This window comes from Sylvia atricapilla, chromosome 12 (assembly GCF_009819655.1).
Source record: "Sylvia atricapilla isolate bSylAtr1 chromosome 12, bSylAtr1.pri, whole genome shotgun sequence".
NCBI lineage: Eukaryota > Metazoa > Chordata > Aves > Passeriformes > Sylviidae > Sylvia > Sylvia atricapilla.
The window spans coordinates 7,129,259-7,155,950 of NC_089151.1; the positions used below are offsets into that span (position 1 = coordinate 7,129,259).

The window sequence follows — 26,692 nt, forward strand, 5'->3', positions numbered from 1 at the left end:
GAGAGCTCACAAAGAAGTGACAGACTTTGGAGTCTTAACTTGGCTTCATGTCAAAGTGTAATTTTAACTTTTTGTGACCTGAAACACTGCCAGGTTTGTCTCCTTAGACCCTTTCTAAGTCACTTGTTCTTTAACAGATCGATTTTCACTCAGTGTGCTGCCAGGGAAGTGTGTAACCACAAGTGGTGGTTGGGGAGCCCAGAGCCTGGTACAGGAGCCAAAGTTGGTCCCTTTCTTGTTCCCAGTTTCACTGGGGATCCTTGGTGGCACCCTGGGAGCCCTGATTCAAAGAACAATCTTGCTGATGGTTCTGTCTCAAACTCCTCTTCCCTCCACAAGGACAAACACTTTGGCCGTATCTCGTTCCAAGTCAGGGCATTTGTGCTTTATTGCCGATTTATTTTGGCTTCAGCCCAGCTCAGTGCTGGTGGGGGTAGTGCTGAGCTTTCTCTGAAGGTTACAAGTGTGATTGGAGCCACATGAGCTTGAGTTCCCTGAAGTATCCCTGTCTGCATTGGGAATGGAGACTGCTTTTAATTGGAAAGTTCCCTGTCCGTGTTCGACTCAAGGTTTCTTTGTGCTGTGCTTTGAAATTCAGTCAGCAGGTCTGAAATAATTGTGGGATTATTATTAACTGTCAACTTTATGACACTGACATAATCTCGATCTTTTTAAAAATTTTTAAAGACATTTAGAACATTTACTAATAAGCATTCTGCTTTAAACCAGTGGCTTTTAGTGAAATGTCTGCTCACTTCTTTCCCCACATTAAATTTTTTTTCACTTGTGCTCAGCATTTTGGTATTTGAGGATGAAATTACATGTTGCAGCTGAACTGATCTAACTCCATGTCACCAAAGGAGAGAAATCTGACCCTTCCCTCCTCCCCACCCGATCTGCAGTCACTCTTCTTCCCTGGTGCAAGCCTTTGGCTCGGGCAGTTGTCACCTTGGCCAGGCCAGGCAGGAACCTGCCTGCCTCTGCTGTGTTGGGGTTGTGGTGGGCTGCTTCCTAAAGGACTCATGGAGCAAATGCTCTTACTTGAGCACCCTGCATGTAACATATCTGCATCCTTTTTAAAATTTATTATTATTATGATGATGATTTAGCCCTCAGTCCAGTAAGTTGTTCTGAGCCCTGCTGAAAATGCATTGGTGGTTTGCTACAGGTTTCACCAAACCTTCACAAAACAGGAAGATGGTAGGTGTCCTGTCCTTAGCATGGATGAGATTGCACACTGGAAATCACTCTCCCCTGCCTGTGATGTTCTGCATTAGTTCAAGTCTTCATGCTGTTGAGAAATAACATTTCATTTGTTTGAGCTCTTTGAGGGTAACCCAGCAGGAATATAGAGCCAGGCAGAGAGAGGGAAGGATGAATCTCTAAGGTAGCAGCAAGTTCTTAACTGAGCCTAAAATGCTGTGAAACCACACCCTTAAGGATACCTTGCTTCAGTTTCTTAAACAGCATAGACAGGAGCTGACCAATCACTTTTAGAGACTTTAAACACCCTCTGGTTAATAAATTACTTGCCCTGCTATGCAGCATTGTACATGCTGAAGGGAGTGCCAGTTTTCACTCACCGTTCTTTGGTTTTCAGAAACCTTGGTAATTTTTTCAGCTTGCTTTTCAAACAAAAAGATACTGCTTGGCTTCTTCACTATTGCCTGCTCCAAACTCTCTGTTAAAAGGACAAGCTTTCAAACTCAAGATTGTTTTATAGACTTGAATTAGTGTGCAGCCAGATGAATCAGGAAAATTGGGTCTACAGAGACCTGCGCCCTATTGAGGTTTGGCTTCTGGGTTTGTAGTGCTGTGAGCCAGGTCAGCAAAACCAGAAACATTTTGTACAGGTGTCCTGAGTCTTTTGTTCAGCAAAAGGTCCTTGTGAGCAACCCATTTATCTAGACATAAAGGTAAAATAGAAATGAACCCTGGGAATTAAGAATTCCCCATGCTCTCCTGCTCTGTGAAAGCCATCCTTCATCTTCCATAAATGAACACATGGACTGGGATTTCCATTTTAGCTTTGTTTGGAGATCCTTTCTTTTGAATTTTCTTGTGGATAGGTTTTTGTTGACATTTGTAGGTAGGACTTTATTTCTTCTCATCTTACATGCTGTCAGAGGAGATGCAAGCAGAGGGAGCAAGACTGTTGAGGACTCTGTCCTCCTGTTCCTTTCTTCCAGAGGAAAAAGTTACTTGTTCCTTAGAGATGTTCCCAAGGGTTTTTCATGCTGGTGTGCTCCTCTCTGGGAGCAGCTAGAACAGGGGGGCTTGGGTAGGTGTTGTATGATAAAATCATAGAATGTCCCAAGTTGGAAGGAATTCACAAGGATCATTGATTCCAACTCCTGATGCTGCACAAGTTAAATTCTCATGGGAAGATATTATTCCTCATCAGAGTTGGGGATGGGTTTCTGCAGAGGCTCTGTATGTAGATTTTCAAACATCAATTCTACAAGGCTCTGGCAGCCTCATGTAACTCTTAAGTTAATCCTGTTACAAGTGGGAAGTTCCACTAAAGTCTTCCAGATTTTCCTTCTAGCCAGTTTTGGTTTGGTTTATTTTTTTTTCTATTTTTTTTCTTTTCTTTTGTTTTCTGTGATTGCTATGGAATCTTTCTACTTTGAATGTGTTTGAGCAAGTTTTCAGCTTATGCTTTGGTTTGTCACCTTCTGTGACTCCACTGACAAAGAAAGAACCTGTGCTAAAAGGACTCAGTCCCATTGCTAAATGTAGTAATTATAGAAGCTGAGACCTCACCAAATCATCTGATTTGAAGCTAATTCAATTATGCACTAGTCCTGCCTGGCAGGTGTGTGTCTAAACCAGTCTTTCATTATTTTTCTGGCAACTTCTTTCAACATTGTCCTTGTGTTGGAAACGTTTCCTGATGACAGAGCTGAATATCCCACGTAGTCTGAGTCTATTCTTGCATCACATGGAGATGGAAAATACTTAATTTCTTTCCTCTTTGTACCTCTATAATGAAAACCTCTATCACTGCTTTGTGGTCTTCTCTCCAAATCATACATCCCTGGCTGTTCACCCTTCCCTGTTTGATGGTTTTCTTGATTTTTTAGACGTTTTCTGAACATTTAATCACTGGATGTATCACAAGCACCAGTATCTTACTTTTTGTAGTAAAAGCAAGCATTAAAATTCAGTGCAAGTCCAGGAAGTGGCTCTTATCCCATCCTGGAAACAAGGGCAAAGGAAAATCCTTGCCAAGCTTTCACAATTCTTAAGGCTTCAGCAGAAACAGGAGGGGAAGAAGGTTCATGGTTACCTGGGAAAAGAAGGTCTTTGGCTTCTAAAGCACTCAGCAAAAGCCCTGAAGAATGGGATTAAATACATGATCAGTATGTGGCAAACAAACAGTGAATCAGTCTGCTTTCAGAGCCTCTTGGCTTCATCAGCAACTTGGACACACTGCTTGATTTTCTGTCTTTAGAAGTAATTTCTATTAAGTTTATTTATTTATGCTGCTGATGAAGCTCTGGCTTATAATACCTTATGGTGTTTGTCCTGCTGCAAAGCTCTTTCAGAACTAGCCTTAAAAGCAGTTGTCCAAAAAGGCATGTGGGATTTCCACACGGTGTTAGTGTGTTAGTTAGACAGGTGTTAGTTGCACATGCAGTGAGTCCTTCAGCTGGCTGTGCCAGTTCCTGTCCACAAAATTGCTTATGCCTCTGGTACCCTCTAATTTATCCTATCAAACCAGTTTGTGGGGCTGAATGTGAAATGGGTCACGTAATTGGGTTAATAATAATGGGTGGGGGGCACTGCTTGATTCTGGGGCTGTTATTAACTTGGATCTGTCCACTTGCCTGGTTCATCACACAGGTGATGCAGGTTGAAACAGCTCCTTTGGGAAACTTTCTTCTCCCAAATCACACAGTTAAAAGTGGTCAGAGGTTATGTTCAATAGGAAGAGGTATGTGTTGAAAACCTCAATTAATTTTCCTCTTAGTTAACAGTTATCCTGATGATGGAGACATTTTTACAAAGGGGCATCTTTCCAGGCATACTGTGCTGAAGCTAACTTAGCTGGCTGTGTCTCCCTGAATTTTTATTTGGGCTAAGAACTTCTCCTGAAACTTGACTTGGGTTGCCTTTTTGCTCACTTAAATATGTTTTTACCTGAAAGCATAATTTGTACCTCCTAAGAGGTCATCAGTATGTTCAGAAATGGCAGGTTTTAGCATTGCACAGTGGAGGAAAAGAGAGCAAAGTGGGTCAGTGTGATGGGTCAGCTCTGGAGTTATTGAATCCATTTGTGCAGAATGGATTTTTAGAAAAAAATTCTTTACTGTATGAGAGCTCACATGGATGAGTGAAGATTATTGTGATGCATAAAACAGTGGTGGATAATAAACACACCCGGCAAAAAAAAGATACATGTTACAGCAGACTTGAGATTTCTGGCCTTTCTAAGTCAGAACCCTTTGGATTTATCTACATGAGTCTCTTATTTTTGGAGAAGGGGTTTATTAACGTAAGTGAATCTCCTGGTTGTCACCACTGCCTGTACTTTTATTTCAGTCTTTGGTAGTGCTACCCCTGTTTCTTCTAAACTAAACTGCAAGATGCACTCCAGAATCACAGTTAATGCACTCCAGCCACTAAGAAGGGTTCAGTCCACAACACAAGGCTAAACAATACAGGCTACCCAGGCCCATCTGTGAAAAAAAAAAAAAAAAAAAATCTCATGTTGGGGGAAGTGTCCTGAGACTGGTTGAAACTGGTTGTTTCTTTCTTGAATCTGGTCTCACTGTACTGCACCGTCTGCTATTTTCAAAAAAAAATTTTTTTCTTTTTAGTTTAAGTCAAAATTAAGGTCATACTAAAGAAATTAATGAGAGATTTGGGCTTCTTGTAATAAAACAAAAGGTCTTCCTTTGAACTTAAGCTTTCACATATTTTTAGTGTTAAGTTGGGGTTTTTTCTCATACGGAATCAATCTTGTGTTCAGTGTATGTAAAATGCCATCGTAGGAAAGTAATCTGAGGAGCACATAATTTTTGTTTATCCTGGGCATACACAACTCATTATATTGTTTCTTTTTCATCTTCACTCTAAATCTATGTAATGTGTACATGTATTCTGTGTGTATTTTAATGACTGCCCTGCTGCATCATTTGTTGGAGAATCTAAGTTCCTCTGGCATTACTTAACTCATTTTTGTCTTTCCTCTTCCTGCTTCTACTCTCTGCAGATCAGCTGAACACTTTTTAAAATGTAAAACCACAAAATTTTTAAAATTTTAAATTTTAGAATTCTCAAAATTATATGGTCTTTATTGTAAAATATTAATCTTTTGTGTCTTTGGGAATCTTTGTTGTTTGTGGTTGACTTGTCTGCTCCCTGTCAACTTCAGCTGAGTTCCACTGAACTGCTCAATTGTCTTCTCATCCCATGTCAGCTTCCTGGTTTTTAATCAGTTTTTCAGTTTATGTGCTGAGTGGACCTGAACTTGTGTGAAAATTCCAGCTTGAATATTGAAACAGATTTGTTGCATGTGCTGTGCATTCATTTACGTCCCATCTTCTTTGTCCCTTAGAAGAACTGGAAGTTCTTTCTTTCCCATTCTTCAGTTTTTCAGAAATCCTTAGTGGGCTTTCTGCCAGAAGCTCTGTCCTCACACGCTGCCATGCTCTGCACATTTGGGGTGTTGCCCCTGTGGGGCTTATCGTGCACAGAGCTGAGCACAGCTTGGTTGGGTGGATGAGTTCTGGAGAATGAGCTGTGTGCTCAGGGCTGATACTGGCTGAGCTGGTGGGGCACGGGGGGGTTGGACAGATGTGTTATTTCCTTCGTGATACGTGCTGAGGGGTGACACCAGAGTGATCCAGTCCCCAGATGAGGTCAGACCTGATGCTATCAGGTGTGTTCTGAGCTGCAGAGTAACAAAACCAGCTCCTAAACCACAGGATCGGGATGAATTACCTTCTGAATTAAGGTTAAATTTAATATGTTTTATTTATGGCTATGTATATGAAAACTAGGACTGTATAAAGTAAAAGTTCCTGCCTTTTTCCCTTTCTAACTGACTTCAGGTCATGTGTTTGCTCATATTGATTGTGATGATTGTCCTGCCTGCAGCCAGAAAAACTCCTGCCAGGCCTTTGGTTAGGTTTTTAGGCAAGTGTTGGGTTTCCTTCCTAATTTTTTTCCCCTTTTATTCTGTTCAGTTAGACTGGCTTTGGGCACTCAGACTTCAGGTTTGACTGGAGAAGCAGACTGAGGCTCCAGCTGAGCCCTTAGCAGCTGTGCCTCACCCTGGAGTAGCTGGGAAAGTGCTTTGCCATTAAAGTTGAACAAAACCATCAATCAGTATTTCAAGGCCTTGGAAAATAACCAAAAAAGTATTTTCACTGGCCATTAAGTGCTCAGGCGTCAGTGTGAGTAAGTGATTCTTAGTGCTGTCCTGCACTTCTCCATGCCCTGATTTCCGTGCTGTGTCTCTGTCAGAGCTGGGCTGGCCTCTTTTAGAGGTTCTGTGCTCTGTCCTCGCGTAACATTCCCAGAGGTGTGTGAGATGGGTATGCTGGAGCTGCTGCCTTTGCATGGATCTGGCATCCAGCAGGTTGTGTTGGTTGTGTGCCATGTGAAAGCAGAGTTTCCAAAGCAGAGCAGAGATGGCATTGCACCGTGGGGTTTGGGGTTTGGCCTTCCCCCGTGCCACAGGCTGCATCTCCAGCTGTAGCACAGATTATGGAAAATCCAGGTATCTTAGTCACAGCTAAGTGTTGACTGGCACTTTAGAGACAATGTTTAGCTGTCAACATGAGTTGTAATCATAGCACTGCTTGTTTTTCTGATTAAAACAAATTCTTCAGTGTGGCTGTACCTATTATCACAGCCTTTTGGATAAAAGGTAGCATCAACACAAAGCTCAGTTTCACTACAATTCAAATTGCTGGGTAGCAGCTATTTCCAGTGATTAATAAATATGATCCTCTTCAGAAAACCTTGTTGTTTCACCTTGATTAATATGGAAAGTATTTATGAAACCTCAGTTTAGAATCTAAAAGTCCTTGTTGCAACCTCTTAACATCATGAGGTGCTTCTTCTAGAAGACTTCTCTCTACATAAGCTCTTGTGTTTAGATAAGTGGGGGTTTGTTCTTAATTTTCTTAGCTCATTAAATACCATTTTAGGGATTGTTTTTAATAGTAACTGGACATGAATCCCCTGCATTCTGCAGTGAACTCTAACATTGCTTTTGGCTGAGTCACTGAACTGTCTTGCCTTGATGTCTCTGTAAAATGACTCTTGCCCATTACCTTGCAAGATTTTGCTGGAAGTTTCTTAATATTTTATAAAGGTGTTCTTGTCAATCAGCTGAAGGTTGAAAAGTTGGCCCATAAATGAACATGTGAATTATTTAGTATGATGAGATTTGAAGCCTGTGTATGTGATAAGCTTGTGATTGTAACTTGTTCCTTACCCCTTCCACTAAATAAATGGAAAAGCCCCTCATCTGAGTCCTTTTCCCCATCCCTGTCTTGCAATATTCTGTACCTCTGCTCTGCTTCCCACTTCCTCCACTATGGTGTGTCAGGGAATATAATGGATACAACAGTGCAGTGGTGACCTGATCATGCTGAAGAGCTTTTCCTTTGTAGACAGAACAACCTGTTCTGTAGCTGCTTTAACCATGGTGTGCTCTTCACTGTAAATGGCTTGTAGCACATCTTGACCTCTGGTGTAGGGAAACCCAGATCATGTTCTGACTCTGGCAGAAAACAGACCCATCAAGCTTGTAAGTTAGGAGGACTCACTGTCTTTATTCATTCAAGGAAATATGATTTTTGTCTTGATTACTGTATTCTGTGGTGAAATGCATGCTAAGTAATAGTGAAATTGACTCCTTACAAATTTCCTGGGCTGGTGGAACAGACTTTTCCTGTTGAAAAGGTGTTGCATGTGTTGCAGCTGTCCAGAGCCTTCTGGTTTTGTTTTTTCTTTATGAGTCAGTGGGTAGTGCTTTATATAATGGTGTGGTTTGATGTTGTTTTGAAGGCTAGTTAACTTGCAGTGCTTGTTTAATGATAGGACTTGCTGATCTGGTCTAAAAATCACTGTGCCATATTAATCTTGTGAAAATTTGAACTGAACAGTGTTACTCTGCTTGTTGTCTCTGTGGTGGATCAGGCAGTGCCTGTTAGCACCCACATTCTCCTCAGTCTCCCAGACTCTTGAGTCATACTGATTTTTGGGTCACTGTGTCCTTTTCTTCCTGCTCTCTGTTAATATGAGAGAGATGTTGTGATGTGATTCCTCTTTTTCTTTTTTTTTTCTTTTTTTTTTTTTTTCTTCCTCTCCTTTGGATTCTTGCCACACACAAGTCTTGCTGTGAGGATTTGGTCTGAGTTTTGTCTCTTTTACAGTTGCAAGTACTTTATTGAAAAAGATGGAATAGCTTTTGAGCCAAAGCTGCAGCCAGGCCTGCCAAGAGTCCTGCACTCTCTGATTAGCATCATCTGCTGTGCCTGTGCAGGGGCCAGACTGACTCTGCTTCATCTGCTGGGACCTGGGGTGAGGGGGAGGCCGTGAGCAGCAGTGCCTCACTGGGGTGGATTGGTGCTGTGCTGCACTGCTCCATGGCCTTCTACAGGACTCAGTGGGATACTGCAAAGGTTATGGGACCTGAATCCGTCCAGTCCCTGCTTAGGGAAGTCTGTGCTCTGTGGGATAAAGTGGTTTTATCCTCTATACACCCATTGATCCTGTAGTGCAAAGTTTGACCTTTGACTTCATTCAGTCATTTTGTCACCTTATAGAAGTAGAAGCTGTTGCAGGCAAGAAAAGTTGGGAGTGTTTCTAGCTAGGGCTTCTTCATGTCCCTGGGTAAGTGGGTTTTAGGGTCTTTTTTTTTTATTATTTTTTGCCCTTGACATGTTCTGGGCAGATGTCCAGGCCCTTGAAGTTCTGCCAGGGAGATGCTGTAATGTGTTAAGCATGCTGTTCCCTGGTCCTATTCCTGTCCTGCAGTTGGTGTTGTGACTGTACCTAGACAGTTGTTCCATGCCAAGGCCATGCCTCCCCTGTGCCCACATCCCCAGTTCTATAACAGAGGTTGCTGTGGCCACTGAGCAGCTGTTTTTGTAGGCTCATTATGGAAACAGAAAGATGTGTTGCAGCACTAAGAGTTGATTTGATTCTAAAGCATGATTGAATAAAGGGAAGCAAAGCAGCCACCCTGCTCTCACTGAAACACGTGATGTGTATGCAGCTTCGTAAGGTTTGGTGTAAATGCTGTAAAACTGAATGACAGCTGAGGTGCCCCAGCATCTCAGATTCTTCTTGGGGCAGCAAATTTCTCATGGCCAAGTATTTACAGACTTCTCATGACCAGGCATTTGGCTTCTGAGGCTGTAGGAGCTTGCTGAGCCTTCCCTTTGCTGGGGGCAAAGGCCTGTGTTCACCGTTCTGGACTGATGTACACCAGATTTGGCTCTGCACATCCCCTTGCAGGCCCAAATCCATTGGAAGATGGAGTAATGAACAGAGGGTGATTCCACTTCTCGTGTGGTACTGACTCCTGCTCCCATGTTCATGGTTGTGCTGTCCCTGCCTGGGACTGCTCAGCCCAGGATGGTGTAGAAGCAGCATCCAACTTCTCTGTGCACCAAATTGCATCTGTTCAGCCTCTGTTGAACATACCTTCCCCTCCCCTGACCTCATGCTCTGCTGCTGCCAAAGACCAATAGCAGCCTGCTCAGCACAGTGCAGGGAGAAAGGCCCTGCCTCCAACTGGAACATGGTCCAGCAGCAACTCTGGGCTCTGCTGTTGCCTCCACCCTCCACATCCCATTCCCCAAGCACTGTACAAGCAAAGTTTTTACATCTGTTTCTGCTGGACTTTGGATTCAATAAATCCTTTAAAATTACTTTGTTTGGTTTATTTCAGTGTGTTGACACAGGTTCTTGTCCCTTTGCAGCTAGTGTTTGCACACCACTTGCCCTGGCATGGGCAGCTGTGGGAAGCTAGGATTGCTGGCCAGGGGAGCAGGACGGGGAGTGCCACAGGCAAAATACTGGACAAGTATAGAGAGGGGATAAAAATGATAAGTGTTCCAAAATATGAAAGAGAGAAAGCAGAGAGAAAATTTGGAAAGACTGTTGAGTGGTTATTTGGGTCTGTCCTGAAGAATAAGTCTCAAACTCTCCCATTAGTAATGATACAACAGACACAAACCCTATTTACAAATCTTCAGCTTCTTTCTGAGGAACTTCCATCTGCCCTTCATATGCCCAGACATACTCCACCATTCCTTACAGCTTCAGATGTCCCAGGTATCTCTGACTGCAGGGAGGTTACCAGTGACTGTGTGGTCAGCAAGGCCCTACCCTTTGCAGCAGCTTCTACACCCATTACATTGAATGCTTGGGCTGAGTTGCAGTAGAATGTGTTTCTCCTTTGGAATGTTGATGGGCAGGGAATGGTCCATTTGTCAGTGATAAAGTTCATCTGTCTGCCAACATCTTTAGCCCAGCAAGTGCAGAGCAGGAATAGTCTGGCATGTCATCAAAGGGGATCTCAGTACAGATCCCTGTGGGTGTTGCCTTCCCTGTTCCCTTGTGCCTAATGGCAAGTTTTGATGTGTTTGAACCTTGGTGCACTGGGGGATGTCATTATTTGGCTTTTTCCACCCTGTGTGAATGAAGCATCAGGCCAGAAAAGCGAAATATTGCCCTTGGTAACTTGCTTCAGTCCATCCATCTATCCATCCATCCTCTATATGATGCTCCTCGTTTTCAAGGCTGAGCAGCTTATCCAGATGCTGTTGTGTGATGATACCATGATGCCAGTTTTGCCCAGAGCCTACCAGAAGTTCTCTGTTCATTGCTGGGGCTCCTGAAGCAGAGTTAAATCGCTGTGTTATTACTCAACAGAGCCACTTCCCACTTGCTGCCTTCTGAGGCAGAGTCTGATCTCAGGTACAGAAGTCAGGATCTGACCACCAAGTCAAGAGTAAAGCAAGGGGATGGGAATGGGAAAGTTGGGGTTGAACAAGGACAGATGTAGGTCAGGGGTAGTAGTAGCACGCTACATCTAACTCCAGTGCTTGCTTAAGAGTGAGTGTTTATCAATTTATCCTGTAACTGTGTCCTGAAGTAACTCAAGTCCTTTCTGCCACGTGTCTGGCATTGCATAATTCTGACCTGTTTATCAAGCAGCAGCAATGGAACTTGCTGTTCATTTTTTTCCCCTATGTATTGGGATCAAGGTAGTCTGCCAAGAAGGTCAGCATATCAGCTTTTCCTTGTTAGCAGGCCAAACAGACCTTCAGTTTGGTGTTGAACATACAAAAATGTCTTCCCAAGCCCCACTTGTGGCTTTTGTTTTTTTTTCTTCCTGTTCTTTGATTGCCCAATCTGAGCTGTTCTGCATCTTGTTAGTAAATATATAGGTATATTTTGGGTTTGGGTGTTGAAGAGTTCAATTCAAAGGGATGTAAATTTAACCTCTTCTTGCTCAAGAGCTGCAGAAGTCCTACCTGTAGTGGTTGTGATCCTATATTTGCATGTTCAAAGTGCTGTTTTCAAAATGAGCTGTAGTGAGAACAGTCTTAGAGTCAGGACTCTGAGGTTTTGCCTTGACCACTGCCATGGGCCAGGTGGCCAAATCCTTTCTGTTCTCTCCCTGTCTCCCCTATTTAAAATGATTTTGTGCTTTTGAAGAGAGGATGGGAAAGGAAAGAAGGAAGGAACTGTAAACTGGATCTGCAGGCACTCTAGCTCACTTGATTTCAATGTATAAAGTATAGTCCATCAGGAGACCATGACCTGTGTTTTATAAGAAAAAGTACATTCTCCAATTTGTCCAGATTTCTGAAATTTTGAGAGGAATCTTCACTTGGACTTGAGAATTTTTAGACTTGGCCACAACTGCACGTAGGTGTCCATTGTTCTCTAGAACATGACTATGACCAAGAGACCAAAATGGGATGTTCTTTGAACACCCCAAGCCTTGTGGGGATGAGCTACCAGTCACAAACTGTCAGTGCATGGGCTCTCCCAGGGTTTTCTTAGGAGAGCTGCCTGCACCTCTCTGTCCTGGGGTGGATTGCTGGAGCTGCTGAGGACTCTGAGATTGAGGGTGGTGGGAGGTGCTGGGGGGAGCTCTGGGAGCGGGCTGAGGCGACGTGCCCTGGCAGGGAGATGCACATGAGAATCTGTGCAAAGGGAGCATTGTCACAAGAGCAGTGATGCATTTTGGAGTGGTGACAATGACTTCATGGAAACATCAGGTCAATGATAAAAGGGACAATAAAGGGAAAATGCTAGGATTAACTTCCAGAGGGCTAGGGAACAGTGCAGAGAACAACTGCAGCCTGCTTTCCTTCTCCATGGGGCACCTTATTCTCACAAGCAACACTGTAAATGCAGAGAAGGTTGAGATGATGATGATCAGAAAAGCAGGAAATAGCCAAATAAGTTAGGAGTCATCAGGCTGGAACGGGGATAATTATGGGGGATTTTGCAGCGGTCTGCATACTGACATATGTTCTGGAGGCACCAAATCCATAGTTTGTCATCTTCTCCAGTGCAATAACTACAGGATATATCCAAGTAGTAGGAGGCACGTTTTCATTGCTTGCAGTTATGCTGTCAAACTCCTTTTTGCAGGACACAGTGAATTATATGAGTGTTTATATGTTCTTAATGGAGGATTGAACAATTTAATGGAAACAAAATCCTTTCAGGAGTACTGAGTGAATAGAATCTCCGTCTGGCTCGGTCTGTCTGGTGTACAGGTGGTTGGAAAGTGGTAACACTGTTCAGGCAGAGTGTGATACGTGCACATCCTGTACTTGTGCTGTCTTACTTCTCAAAGAGCATCCTTGTTTGGGCTGGCCCCCTATCCCACAGGGACAGCCTTTTAAAGAGCATATGAGTATCACCTCATCTCTGCCTTCCAGGTCACAACAGTGGCTTCTGCGAGTACTTGAGTACAAGTGGCACAGAGGTTAAACTGTCTGGAGAATTTGCAGATGCAGCTATGGGGGAGGGCTTTCAGGAAGTACTGATTCCTTATTAAATTCCTTATTAAAGCGCTGCTGGATTTTGTAGAGGAAGAAGCTGTTGAGTAACTGGAGGCTCAAAGGTTGTCGTGAGAGTCGCAGAAGAGGTTGTAATGTGCTGAACCCATTCCTAGGTGGCGATAGCAAATTGTTAATGGTGCAGGAAAAGCCCAAGTTTTCATGAAGTGTTTTAAGAAAAGCTGGGAGTCTGTTTTCAAAGTACGTATGATGAGCTACTCCCCACTCTGCTGGTAATCCAGGATAATGTCAAATGCTTTCAGTAGGGATACACTATTTAAGTCAACAGGCCCAGATAACTTTGACCTAGAAGTACTAGAAGTGCTGATTGTTGCTTTTAATTGAGATTATTAGGAAATTTCAGAAGATTGGCTGAAGCTGGCCAGTGCTGGAATGACCCATATGCCACTGCCCTCATGTTTATTTTGGGCAGAATTTTAGAAATAGAGATCTGTTTTTTATTAATAAATAACTTAGGGTTAGGGATATAATTCATGCCACTCAATTTATGTTTACAGTGAGTACAGTAAGTTCACTCAAACAACTCTGGCTTGTTTTTTTAAGATGACCATGGTGATCTGATAAGGCTGACAGTCTAGATTTAAAGTCCCTAGTGTGGTGCCAGATCCAGGTTCAGCACTATACAACATTTGAGTTGAAAAAGTAAACTCTACATAACATTAGCAAAGTGCTGGGTGAGCAAATTTCCTTAACTGGCTATGTTAGTGGTTTTCTGGGAAGAATAAGATTCAAAACAAGCTTTTTCCAGGCATTGTTGCTGTATGTACCATGTTTGTAGTTATCTTCAAGGCCTTTATTCAGTCACTTCTCACTGGAGTTCACCGCCACCATTGCTGCTGCAGCAAGAAATGACACTGTGAAGCTCAAGTCATTAAGGAGCATAAAGGAGGAGGGTTTTTTTCACTAGGATCAGCTGTGATCTGTAGGTAATGACACCTTTATTTCTTCCACTGCAGAACCAGTAGTTTCTGCATTGGCACAAGCATTTAGCGAGCTCATCCTCACAGTTGGACCTGCTGTTGTATTTCTTACAGGAGCCTTGCTCAGTACATGATGTGTAAGCACTTCACTGCTTAGATGTTACTGATGACAAGTTCTTGGTAGATGCTTTGTAATGCCAGGAATGTTTTGTATACAAAAGATCTAGAACTTAGTATTTGAATTGTATTATGAGTACATTAAGAGATAAATTGATTTAAGTTATCATCTGAATTATTACCAACAGCTGCATTAGTGAAGTTCTGAATTGGCACTCATATAACAGATCTGGTTTTGGGGAGACTAAAATAATAGATCAGTGATGACAACAGAGCAAATAAAAAGGGTAGTGGAAAGGAGCCATAGTTTTAAAAATTCAAAAATATTTCAATGATATTTTTACTGGATGGAGTCTTAGCAGTGGAAGTTTGACAACAGACTCTAGAGCCCCTATCGCGTCCTCCTTTGTTTTGGCAAGTTGATTTGGCATCGTTTTTGTGCTTGCTGAGGGTGCTGCCTGTGCTGTTGTCCCTGTCTTTCATGAAGATCTGAAACAGGACTGGTGCTACTGTCAGCAGCTTGTTTGGAGCTGATCCAAGGGAAGATGGAGCTGACTCTTGGGACATCTCAGTCTGTTCCTACTGAATGTGCGGGGCTAAATAGAAGAAATTACTCACCATTTCTAGACTAGAATTTGCTAGGAGTCCTTCATGCCTTTCACTCCCAAACTTTGCTCTGAGGTCCGAAATTTTGGACTGTGGTATGTTTCAGCCCTGCTTCATTCCCTGACTTTCCCACTGGCATTCATTTGGTATATGGAGCCTTAGACATGCACTGGTTGTTTTGTGCTTTTCTGAGAAACCCTGGGCATGGGGTGCTGATGCCTCAGTGTTGTAGCACTATTTTACAAGATTAAATTTCTAGTGCCCTCATGTTGTTGTTGGTTTTGGAGGAAAATCCTGGTTCACAGAAGTGCTGCAGCCCACCTTTGCAGGGCTCTGCTCTGCAGTTCTCCTTGTGCTCAGTCTTTTTGTGTCTCATTGCAGGATTGCACTTCCTGCACAGTCTTTGTCTTTCTTATGTGGTCCCTTTGCCTGAGCCATTGTTCCACATTTAACAGGATCTGCACTACCCTTGGGTGTATAAGGTCAGTAGATGGCCAAAACACCTTCTTTTGCTTCCTTAAGGGTCCAGCCGTATCCATATAAACACAGGTGTCTATATCACTTTCTGGTAGAAGTCTGTCTCTCTGTGAGATGTGGCTTTGATTGTGCAATTCAGAGGAACGCTCCAAATGAAATTACTGGGATGTACAGAAAAGAACAAGTGGGCAAGAGCAATCCTTGAGCCAGCTGTTACCCTTAGCACAATGTTACTGGGAGAAGAAATAAAAGATATTAATATTAGAACTGACCACTTTGCATTGAGCTTCCCTTTGACATTTTAGAGTTGTGTTTTAAGCTGTCTGCAGAATGGGAAATATTGTATCCCAAGGGAAACATAGAAATCCTTATCAACTGTTAGAAGGGAAATACAGATTTGAGGATGCAAAAATTGCCTCTCTCAATTTGGTACAGCTGTGACAGCACTTACAGACAAAGCTGCAACTGCAGCTGTCTGAGAATTGTTTGTTAAATGCTTTTGCAGAAAGATTTTGGTTTTGGGAAACACAAACGTTTTACATTCACAAAAGTAGTTTGTTTCACCTCAGGCAAGATAAAAGAGAAATGGGTTGAAATGCAAATGATGTGTTCTGATTAAAGACCATTAATTTCTTTTCAGTTACCAGTATGTCAAAATTAATATTGGGATGAATCAGGAGTGGGAATCAAATTTTAAAACTCCTACAGAAAATGGTGTCCTGAGCGTTGTAGTCATTCCATGTGGTTTTGCTCAACTGACTTCACTGCTGTCCTATTCTTTTGCCTTTTGCAGGATGGGATAAACATTCTTATGGGTACCATGGTGACGATGGGCACTCCTTCTGTTCCTCGGGGACAGGGCAGCCCTACGGCCCCACGTTCACCACTGGAGATGTGATCGGCTGCTGTGTCAACCTTATCAACAATACCTGCTTCTACACGAAAAATGGCCACAGTTTAGGTAAGGGAAGGAAGATGTTCTCAGAGGAGAGATGCTCTAGCCCTGCTCTTGCTGCTCTTTAATACTTTGCTTGTATTGTAACTCTTGTCCCACACCTGTGAGTAAGGTTTAAAAGGCAGAGGAAAGGAGCATTCGGCAGCTGTCAGCAGTTGTAACTTGGCTCCAAGACAGAAATACTTCCAGCAGGTAAAATGGTTTCTGTGCTGCTCAGTTTGTTTAGATATGTTAGAATTTCATCCACAGCTTCTACTGCTTTCCTCTGCTGCTGCACACTAGGTGGGAGGTTGGATAAGATGTCTAATGGCTGGACAACAGGGAAAGAAAGAAAGAAAGAAATGGGAAGTTTAATTAGTGTTTTAATACTATAGTAAAACATTGTAATTATACATTATATATAGTATATATAGTAACACTACTAATAGTGTTAATAGTGTTCATAGTCAACTATCTATGAAGCCATGGTACCAGTGTCTTCATTTTTGAAAGGACTTGTCCATCTGAAAGCCTCAACATGTTGGTTCAAGCATTCCCAAAGCCAGACATTAATTCAGCACAAGAGGTTTTACTTAAGCACTGAGCTAAAATTTAGTTCATTCCACACTTGTTTTAGTAACTGCCTTAAAGTTAAGAACTTAAAGATTTTGCCCAAATTAATACCTCAGATGTTTTCCAGGCATCTGTTATATTGTATTTGTCTAAAATAGAAATTTTTGAAAATTTTCCCCTAAAATACCTTTTCCTTGGATGACATGTTCTCCACCCCAGATAAATTCTTGTCTTTTTTTTTTTTTTTAATCACATAAGATGTGCAGTAACCTTTTCAAGTTCATCTCACTTCTTGTGCTGGGATTTGTTTGATTTGGCAGGGAGGGACAAGCACTCCTTTGCTTCTCCTTGCTGTGTCAATTCTACTTTGTTGAATTCAAGATTAAATTGGTAAAAAAAATGCTAAAAATACCCTGCTCAAAACACTTAACAGAGCAAAGATGTTTTGAGTTACTGGCTGGGCTGAAGGAAGGAGTGGGATTGGAGTGCACTGTGTGCCTGGAGAGTGCAGAATTTCTGGTGAGCTCTTGAGAGAAGTACTGGGCTCCCCAATATTAGAGAGAGATAGACTTACTGGAGAGAGTCCAGCAAGGGGCTGCCAAGGTGATGAAGGGTTTGGAGCATCTGTCCTAGGAAGAAAAACTGGCAGAGCTGGGGTTGTTCAGGGTGCCCATGTCAGTCCACTACTGGTAAGACAAGAACAGGCTTGAAAGCAACAGCTGATGGTGTAGAGCAGGAGCTTTTGCTTAGGAATGAGACAAGATAGAACAACAGCAACTGAGGCAATGAAATAGTGAAAGATTTCATAAAATCTTTCTTTTTAGTTGCAGTCCTTGAATTTTAGCATGTATTTCCACAAAAGTGGTTTGTGGTGTACTCCTCTGGATGTTTTCTGTTGAAGTGGGTGGTTTTCCAGCTTCACTGGTTTTTGCCCTAATGGTGCTGTTACTTTTCATCATAACAAAGGTGTGAGAGTCAGGAGGAGGCCAGATCTTCTATTTAATGAATACAAGTTTGTTCATTTGAAATTTAATTTCTTTCTGATGACCAGAATCTTTACAATATAAGCTGCATCAATTGAAAAATTGCTGCTTTCTCCTCTGTTTTGTACCCAGTGGACTGTGTTGTGACTGGGTGTCTGGGCAGATGAAGCCAAATAAAGAGCCCTGCTCAGTTACTTCTGTGTTACCTTTCATCATTACCACCCTCTGATTCTTTACCTGGTGTCCTTGCTTGGAGATTTGTTTTGTTTGGGACATTCAAAGTTCTTTACAGCAGTGAAGTTATTTAGTCTTGCTTTCTTGAATTTAAGCATTCCTTTTCCTTCAAAGATGGGGCTTTTTTGGATGGAAAGCTTGTTATTTTCCAGTCTGACATTGAATGACCCCTGGAGGAACAGCCTACTCCAGTGGTGAACAATGCCAGTGGGAAGAAACTGGAAAGGTAACAAGAAAGTTACCATGCTTAGAGAACAGCATTAGTTATAAGCTTTGCTGTCCCCTGGGTGTCCTCTTGAGCTCTTCAGATGTGCAGTACAAGATATGTCTGAGAAAAGGACAGGTAGAAGCCTCTCCTTAGCATTCACAGCTGGTCCTGTGTGGACCAGCTTTTCTTTGAGCTGTAGTGGCAGAATAGTTACACTGAGAGGGGAAAGATGGTATAGTTAGAGGAGACAGGGATGGAAGTGCAGAAGGGAGCAGCAAACCTCAGGCCTTGCTGAATGAACCCACAAAAGCTGCAGGAACATTTTACTGCCTTTTTACAAAAGCAGAATGAAAACCTCATCTGAGGAGGCTGTTGGTAAGGGCCAGCAGTGTCTGTTTGTGTTACTGATGAAGAAACACAGCATCCAGAAGTGCTTCCTGTGGAATGCTGAGGAGAGGAGCCCCTTGACCAGGGGTTACTCAGCTCCTCGTGGGCACAGAGAAATGAGGAGGGGATGAGACAGGTGTCAGCAGAGGAACCACGGCAAATTGGAGGCAGGAGCAATGATTTATTTGGAAGCCAGAATACTTTCTTCCCTGAAAGAAGCAACTCCTTGAAGGTCTTGAACTTCTCTGATATTTAGTGTTAACCTGAGAATCTTGTTTCTGCGTTGTGTAAACCCAAGGTTTACCAGGAAGGGGATGAATGTGTTTTTTCTAGGTGTTCCCTGACATGAAGCTGTGAAAGCCATGTATGTCTCCTCCTAGGAGATGAGGTAATTGTGTAATCCTACTGCAGATGCCAAGAATATTCATGAGACTAATCAGCCCCTTTGTGAGGCCAGTTAGCTTGAGAGCAGGCTTTCAGGGTTTGAATTTGTCTTTCTTTTAATGGAATTAATGTAGCTTTGTCTTTCCAATTCACTCTTCACCATTTAAGTCCTTTCCTTTTCATCTATTAATTAGACACCCCCCTTTTGTTTTCCTTGCAATTTCTTCTGTTGCTTAACTATTATCTTCCATTGTCTCCATACTTTTTCATTTAATCAGATCCATCAGGAGCACTGTATAAGAACTGTTTTCTTGGCCATCACAAATTCTGGATGTTCTGGTTGGAGCTAAGTCTTGAACTTTATTTGGAGACGTCACATGAAAACTGTTTGACATCGTATGTAGTCTTAATTCTCTGTTCTGGAAAATGTCTTGAATGTCTTCTGGCTGCTGATGAAACACTTTTGACAAGTTCTGAGCAGAGTCCTGGCAGTAAAAAACATAATGAGATGTGACTAGAAGTGTGATGAGAATGATTTGGAAGAGAAAGAGGGAGAAATGTTGGGGCGCCAGCCATTAAGCAGAAAGTCTTGGACCAGGACACGAGGAGGAAATGTGACTGCTGCAGGTCTCTGGGTTTAAGTGGATGAGTTTGCTCAGGGATTAATATAGGAGTGTCTCAGATCTCAGACTTTGACAGCAGACCAAGGTAAATGGAGCAGCAGGACTATAAAAAGAGCATGCAACCCTCTGAAGTCTTGGCATAGAAAACTCCCCGTAGTTTGAATTCGAGTGCAGGCTCCTGGAAAAGACCAAGTTAACCTAAAAAGTAAAATACCCATTCTGCAGCCAGTTCAGAGACTAGGAGGAACATGAGGGGTAATGCAGAAATCTGTTGTCATAGAGAGATGCAGGTGTCAGTCCCAGGTTTAATAGGTTTGACCTCAAAGCTTCTAATGAAGTTTGCAGAGAGCAAGAGCATGGGATGTTCAAAACAAGACTTCAGATTAATCAAATTTAAAATCATAGAATCCTCGAATGATTTGGGTGGAAGGGACCTTAAAGATCATATTGTTCCAGCCCCTCTGCTGTGGGCAGGGACAACTTCCACCAGAGCAGGTAGCACAGGGCCCCATCCACCTTGGCCTTGAACACTTCCAGGGATGAGGCAGCCACAGCTTCTCTGGACAACCTGTGCCAAGGCCTCACCACCCTCATTCACTACCAAAATGAACAGAAAATACCAAACTTGGCTACAGCCTTGTTCCCTTTATGAGCAATTTTACCCAAGTGGCCTGGTTGGAGGATGTCTGTTTCCAAGGGCATGTAGAGCTGTGTGAGTTTGACAGTGCTTCTCCTCAGCAGCATGTTGGAGAAGTATTCAAGTATTTTCCTGGGCTGGCATTTCCAAGTCTGCACTTTAGGATGCCCACACTGCTGAACGTGTTGCGTTTATTGCAGTCCACCAGCACTGCTTAAGGATTCTCTGCATCAGTTACTTTAACTGTGCTGGAGGAGTACCCTGCTGTGCAGGCAGTGGAGTGCTGTGGCTGATTACCCAAATGTATGTTGTCTCGTGCAGGTTGAATTCTGTAAGTGGCCAGTTGTGAGGCAGGCAGGGTGATTGTTGCTGGGTGGAGAGTAGAGATGAGCTGGAAGGTTCACAAACATGTTCTGTGTATGGGGTCTTGTGTAAGTGCACTTCAGTCATGGAAGGTGGAAGTCCTTTTTTTGGTTGGCAGGCGAAGATGTCAGTCACATTGTGCCCTAGCACTGAACCTTCATTTAATGTCTTTATATCATTGCCTTGATGATCACATTAACTTTGTGGACTTGGAGGGGAGGCCCTTCACACACTTGCTCTTGCTTCCTGACCTCTTCATTTATCCAGTCCTTAAGTTTTTAAGAAGGTTGTGGTTTTCAGCTGGATCCAGGCTTTGGAGGGGCTGTAAAGAAAGAAAACAGTTTCACAATCAAGCTGTGATTATTTCACTTTCTGCTGTTGGCCTTCCTGGATGCAGGTGTGTAGCAGTGCAGATGCAGAAACTCTAAGCAGACATGTCTGTGCAACAAACCGAGTACTGTCTGCATAAAGCATTTTATTAGTATGAGTTATGTAACAGGATGTGGAAAACATACATTTGTCTCATTGTAAAGGCAATGTAATAAGTTTATTTATACAATCATAGAATTATTTTCTCTAGGAGGGATCTCTGGAGGTCAAGCATCCAATACCCTGCTGAAAGCAGGCCCAAACTAGATCATGTTACTCAGAAACTCATCAAGTTTTTACTGTCTCCAAGGATGGGGATCACCTGGGGGCTTTCCTGGTCCTGATTCAGTGTTTGACCAAAATTCATACTGAATTTTTCTAATTAGGAGTTCCCATGTTGCAGCTTGTCTCTGTTTCCTTCTGTCACCTGCCACCATGCATCTCTAAGAAAAGCCTTTTTTATACCCTCCTATATGACAGGAAGCAGTAAGTGCCTGCCCTAATGTTTTTAGGACTGAACAGAGACTTCTCCCCTAGCCTGTCTTTGTCTTGCTGGCCTCTGTTGGACTGGCTCCAGTCTCACTGTATTGGGGACCCCTAAAGTGAACATCATAACTGAAGTGTAGACTAACAAGTGTTGGAAAAGAAGAGAGAAATCCCATCCTTTAACCTGCACTCTCACTAATACAACTCAGGGCTGGCTCGACTGGTTGATCTCCTTTGCTGCAAGGACCCAGCACTGCCTCCTGCCCTACTTGTTGCGCAGCAGGACCCTGAATCTTTTCTGCAGGTTTGCTTTCTCTCCAGTCAGCCTCATCCTGTCCTGTTTCATGGGAGTACCACAACCTGGTGGCAGAGCTCTCAGGTTGCTTTTGTTGAGCTTTGGGAGGCTTGTGCTGGATCATTTCTCCAGCTGTAGCACTGTGCCCTCCAGCCTATTTTCCACTCTCCTGTTTGGTGACACCTGGGAGCCTGCTGGCAGCACAGTTCATCCCATTGTCCAGGTCATTAGTGAAGACATGAAATTATGTTAGCCCTGTCATTGATCCCTGAGGCACAACTCTTGGACTTTGAGCTGCTGATCACAACTCTTCCATCTCACAGTTCAGCCAATTTTCCACCCACTTGTAGTCCACTCAAAAACCATATGCTTGTGCAGGGGCTGGAAGCAGCTTCCAGCCACACAGCTACACAAGCCTGGCCACCTTTGGCTCTGAGAGGTGCTTGGGGCAGAGGAAGACTCCAGTGGACAGCAGGCTCAAGGAGATTGGCCTCATTCTGGCATAAGGGTAGGAACAAGCTTTCATCCACCTTTTCATCCAGCTGAGCAAAATAATTACAAAGTGAAAAAAAGGGTTGAGTGAGGAACAATGTCTGGGCAAAGTGACAAGGTGAGACAAATGCTTACTGAATGTTTTCCTCAGCCACATGTTCAACATCACCTGTGTGCACAGTCTTTGGTTGGGTTGTAGAGGTGTGGTGCTCAATAAACAAGGTCCAAACTGCCAGGATGTTCATTAACCCCTATTGACTGTCTGCTATGATGTTAATTCAACTTTATTGGCTGTTATTTGGTAAAATATTCGTGATTTCTTTGCGAGCATTTGATTTGGATCTGTGCTGTTTTGAATAGAAGTTACTTGTTTCCTATCTTGACTCCTAAAACTAGTTTAAATTACCATTTCAGACTGATCTGGTAACATTACATTGCAGCTTTGTGTTAAAATAGTCCTAAAATTAAAAGCAGAGGGTGGTGTTCTGCTTCTGCAGTGCCTTCCAGTGCCAGGCAGAAGGGAAGGAGGAGAAGTGGGACATGTGTGAGAACTGGGTGTACTGGTGTGTGGGTACCAGCCTTCCTCTGGCTGGGGCCAAGAAAACATTCTTGGGAGCACATATGGGGAAATACTGCAGCTTCCAGACTGACTCCTGGAATGTCAGCTGGAAGTCTGGATTTAGCTCAGCCTGATGAGGTGATGGCAGCAGTGTCCCCTGTGCTACTGGTGAGGGTGACCCAAAGCCTGTGGGGTAGAGCTGCTGTCTCTGGCTGGTCCTCCTGCCTCTGCTGCTGGATCCCACCCGTGGCAGGAGAGGCACCATCCTTTGGAGCAGTAACTTGCATCTAAATCAGATGCAGAGCTGTGCATGGGGTAGCCTGGCTGTGGTGAGTGTTGTCTCTGGCCAAAACTCTGTTAGCCATCTCAGGCAATGGCTGCCTTGGCTTAAATACCTCTTTTCTGATATGCCAGATGTAAATAAAAAGGGAAACCATACACTTTTTTTCCATCTTTTCTATTTGCAACTGCATCAGCTGAGTTGAGGATGAGGTTGTTCTTTGCACAGTGTTGCTCAGGTGCTTCTGGCTGCAGCTTGGTGCTTTTGCAGGGTTGCTCCCCAGCTGTAATGCCAAGTGCTTGAATATTCATTCCTGTTTCTCTGGCTGATAAGAAGAACCAGTTACAGCCTAAACCAAAACCATTTTATACTAAAACTCTGTTTCTAACACCAAAGTGAGTCTTGAAAACTAACTTCTTCCTAGTAACAGAGGGAGAAGCAAAGGAAAGAGGAGCTGCTTTTAGAAAATCAAATTTTTGGGAGAGATGTTGAAAACATTTAGGTTTTTTTCCTGAACCTTTCTCCAGATGCAAAACCTTGCAGAGGAGGGGGTTGGGGAGGGAAATTACTTCTAAATATATGAGGTAGTGAAATGCAGGGTCAGAGCTGGGATTTATTGAAATGCAGTAATTTTTTGTAGCATGTTAAGGATGTAGGCAAGCAGGGAAAAAAATCCTTTGTCTTTTTAATTCTAATATTTTTCCCCCCACAGGTATAGCCTTTACAGACCTCCCTGTAAGTACACCTATTTTCAGTATTTTAACTAAGGATGCAAACAGAAGGGAGGGGGAAGAGTGTGGGGGTGTGATTTTTTTTCTATTTGATGCCCTGTTGAAAAAAAATGATAACACACATTACTGAATGATGCAGATGCTCCTTTTTCTGAAATTTTGTAATCCTGTGACTGGGTTTGTGGGCTACTCACATGCCTTCTCTCATCCCTCACCACCTCTAAGAACATGTTGCTCCTTCTCCTGGAATTAAAACAAGGATGCAAACTTCATTACAGGTCACTGTCTTCCAAATGCAGCTTCAATTCTGAGGAGGAGTACATGTTCATAGTTACACTGATGTCTAGTCAGGTCTCACAGAAGCACAGGGGGTCACGCACAAGAAAATGTTCCCTCTTTTCTAGACCCAAGTGTTCCTGGACAAGGAGGATGTGTTCAGTGAAAAAAGGTAAAACCAGGTCAGGCATACACCAACACATCCACTGTATCCATCTCTTACACACAGGACTTCTTGTCCCTAAGGTTGCACTCCTGTCTTTGTACTTAATAACCACAAATTAATTTCCTCTGACAAATTTCTTCGTTTCGATAACTTTTTTAGGCCTCCAAAGTGATCCACTGTGTTGGCTGACTTCCCTGTTGTGTGGATGAAAGTTTGCTTTGCTTTGTTCTGTACTTTTTTTCAAAAAATTTATCTTGTTCCTTTAATTTTTGTATTCTGAGAAATAATGGCTAGCTCTCCCTGTTCACCTTCCCAATGGGATTTAGGGCTTTAGAGATTTCTCCCATATCCCAACTACAGCCTGCACTTAAATTGCAGTTATTTGATTGGCCTTTTCACATCAGCTGTAAATACAGGATATTTTTTGGGGTTTTTTTATGTCCTAGGGTCTTTGAACTTGGTAACACTGGAGTGTGTTCTAAACCAGAAACTCTTTATTTGGGTTGTTTCACAGCAGTGCATTCACTTGGTCCAAGTACAATTTATTAAAGTACAAGAATAGTTTGCCTTTCCATGAAGATTAACCTTTTGGAGCGAGATGTTGTGATAACCTTGCATCCACAGCTAGAAGATGCTTCTCTGATGTGCCCCTTAGTTTTTAGTGCTGTTTATTTTCCCTCTGGATACAGATTGCATTAGTAGTCACAGATTTACCATAATCCTTCTATTAATTTTTTCACCACTTTGTCTTCTCATTTGGCTGGACGACTTCTCCTTCTGCAACAGGAGCAGTCTCCGTGTTGAGATAGACAGTGGGTATTTAGGCTCCTGTCAATCACAAATAGCTGTCCAGCACATGTACAGCACAGCTCTGTCATTTACAGCTCAAGTGTTGCCATGGAGCTTCACAGCACTGATTTGACAGGTTGAAATTCCCTGTCCTGCTTAGCTGAACTTACACCCTGTTGGTCTTGGAATGCACTGTGAGCTGACACAGACACTTAATGTTCATGTGTAAGCTGTTCAGCTCTGTGCTGAGTCTCTGTTAGGCACAGGGGATGAGCAGCTGGGGAAGCAAAGCAGACAGAAGGGTGTTTGCTGCAGTGCCAGTGAAATTCAGCTTAAAATCTCCTGAGCCCTTGGCATCTCCCTGTCCTGCTGTTCCTTGATCTGGTCAGATCATCCTCACAGGACCTCAGGTTTGTTTATCGGTGTGTCTTGTGCAGAGTAGATGTTTTAGTATGAAACTGGGAGAAGATCTGGCCAGGATAGGTTTTCCAGGTGCCTCCTGGTGGAATCTCCAGTGGTTAAATGATGTGTAAATGGTGTCTGTGCCTTTACCAGCCAGTTTGCTGAGCTTTTTCCTGGGGAAATCCCCTTCTGGCCTTTACAGCAGCAGCTAATTCTTAAGACTGTTTTTCTGGGCCAGGAAGAACAGCTGATGCCCTGTAGGCCTCCTACTATTGAGAATTATCCCTCTTGAGATAATTCCTCTTTGAAAAGAGGAGAGAAGCTTGTTTTGGGGTCATTTCACCCCTTAACTGTGGATGCGAGCAAGGGTGGGAGACTTCTGCCTCCATGTGGATCTAGGACATCCCTTTGTATATGCTAAATCACTCTGCTGCTCTGCTGGCAGCTTCATCCTAAGGATGCCTGGACCTGAGTTCAGCATTCTCTTGTCCAATATCCTTTCCTTGGATTACTGCCTTCTTCCTTCACCCTTGCAGGTACCAATGGATTCCATGTGCTCTTTTTGCTCCCTTAGTCCATGGATTATTGGTTATTCCAAACAGTTCAGGTTACCCCTTTCCTAAAGAAAGGGGATGCCAAACCCAGGATAGACTTTGGTTTAAATATAGTGAATATTGTCAGAGATTGTCGAATTCTTGAGGCAGTAGAGAATATAAAGTTGATCACTTGCAGGTGATGTTTTTCATTTTTTATAGTTCTCTGATCCAGTCTCAGGCACAATATCCAATGATTATAAGGTAAAGAAGAGAAAGTGTCCATTATGGGAAAGAGATGGAATGTAGTCTGTGTTCTTGACCTCCTAAAGCTGCAGTTCTGAAAATTTAACTGCAAACAGGAGTGGGAACAGCAAACTTACCTGAGTGACCCTTGAAGTGCTCTGGTTTGAGCAGCTCCACATGGATTTTTTGGCTCTGATCCATTCCTCACCCCTCCAGGGGGGCTTTAAGGGAGAGCTTTTCCTTGCATTACAGCAGTGAAAAGCTTGACCACTAAGTCCCACTACTTTAACACTTTTTAAGGTTAAATTTTAGGGTTGGCCTATCAGTGGGATTGCACAAGGAATTAAATTGACCCTTCAAAACATTGCCAGATCAGAAATAATTTACTTGAAATGGTTGTTCCAAAATTCCCCTTTCAGAGGCAAGTGGTGAAGGCAGTATTTTGCAAAATTCACAATATTAGGAAGTTGAAATGGATACTTTAATTTGAAAACCAGAGACACACATGTTGAAACATACTTGCTTTGGCTTGTTTCAGTTTCC

The 26,692-nt window shown here is 42.9% G+C and overlaps 2 protein-coding genes across 7 annotated transcripts in view; one reads left to right on the plus strand and one right to left on the minus strand.

Moving 5' to 3' along the window:
• Window positions 1-26,692, minus strand: part of PSME3IP1 (proteasome activator subunit 3 interacting protein 1) — a 149,617-nt gene that overhangs the window by 99,919 nt on the left and 23,006 nt on the right. The gene's annotated exons all lie outside the window — the stretch shown is intronic.
• Window positions 1-26,692, plus strand: part of RANBP10 (RAN binding protein 10) — a 61,355-nt gene that overhangs the window by 19,919 nt on the left and 14,744 nt on the right. For 3 of the 6 annotated variants that reach the window (XM_066327614.1, XM_066327613.1, XM_066327615.1), the window contains 2 exons: window positions 15,993-16,160; window positions 23,719-23,741. In XM_066327614.1, coding sequence (XP_066183711.1) covers window positions 15,993-16,160; window positions 23,719-23,741 — 191 coding nt within the window. Of the gene's footprint in view, window positions 1-5,857; window positions 5,966-15,992; window positions 16,161-19,274; window positions 19,299-23,718; window positions 23,742-26,692 lie in introns of those variants that run through there. The other 3 variants (XM_066327616.1, XM_066327617.1, XM_066327618.1) reach the window with 3 other exon arrangements.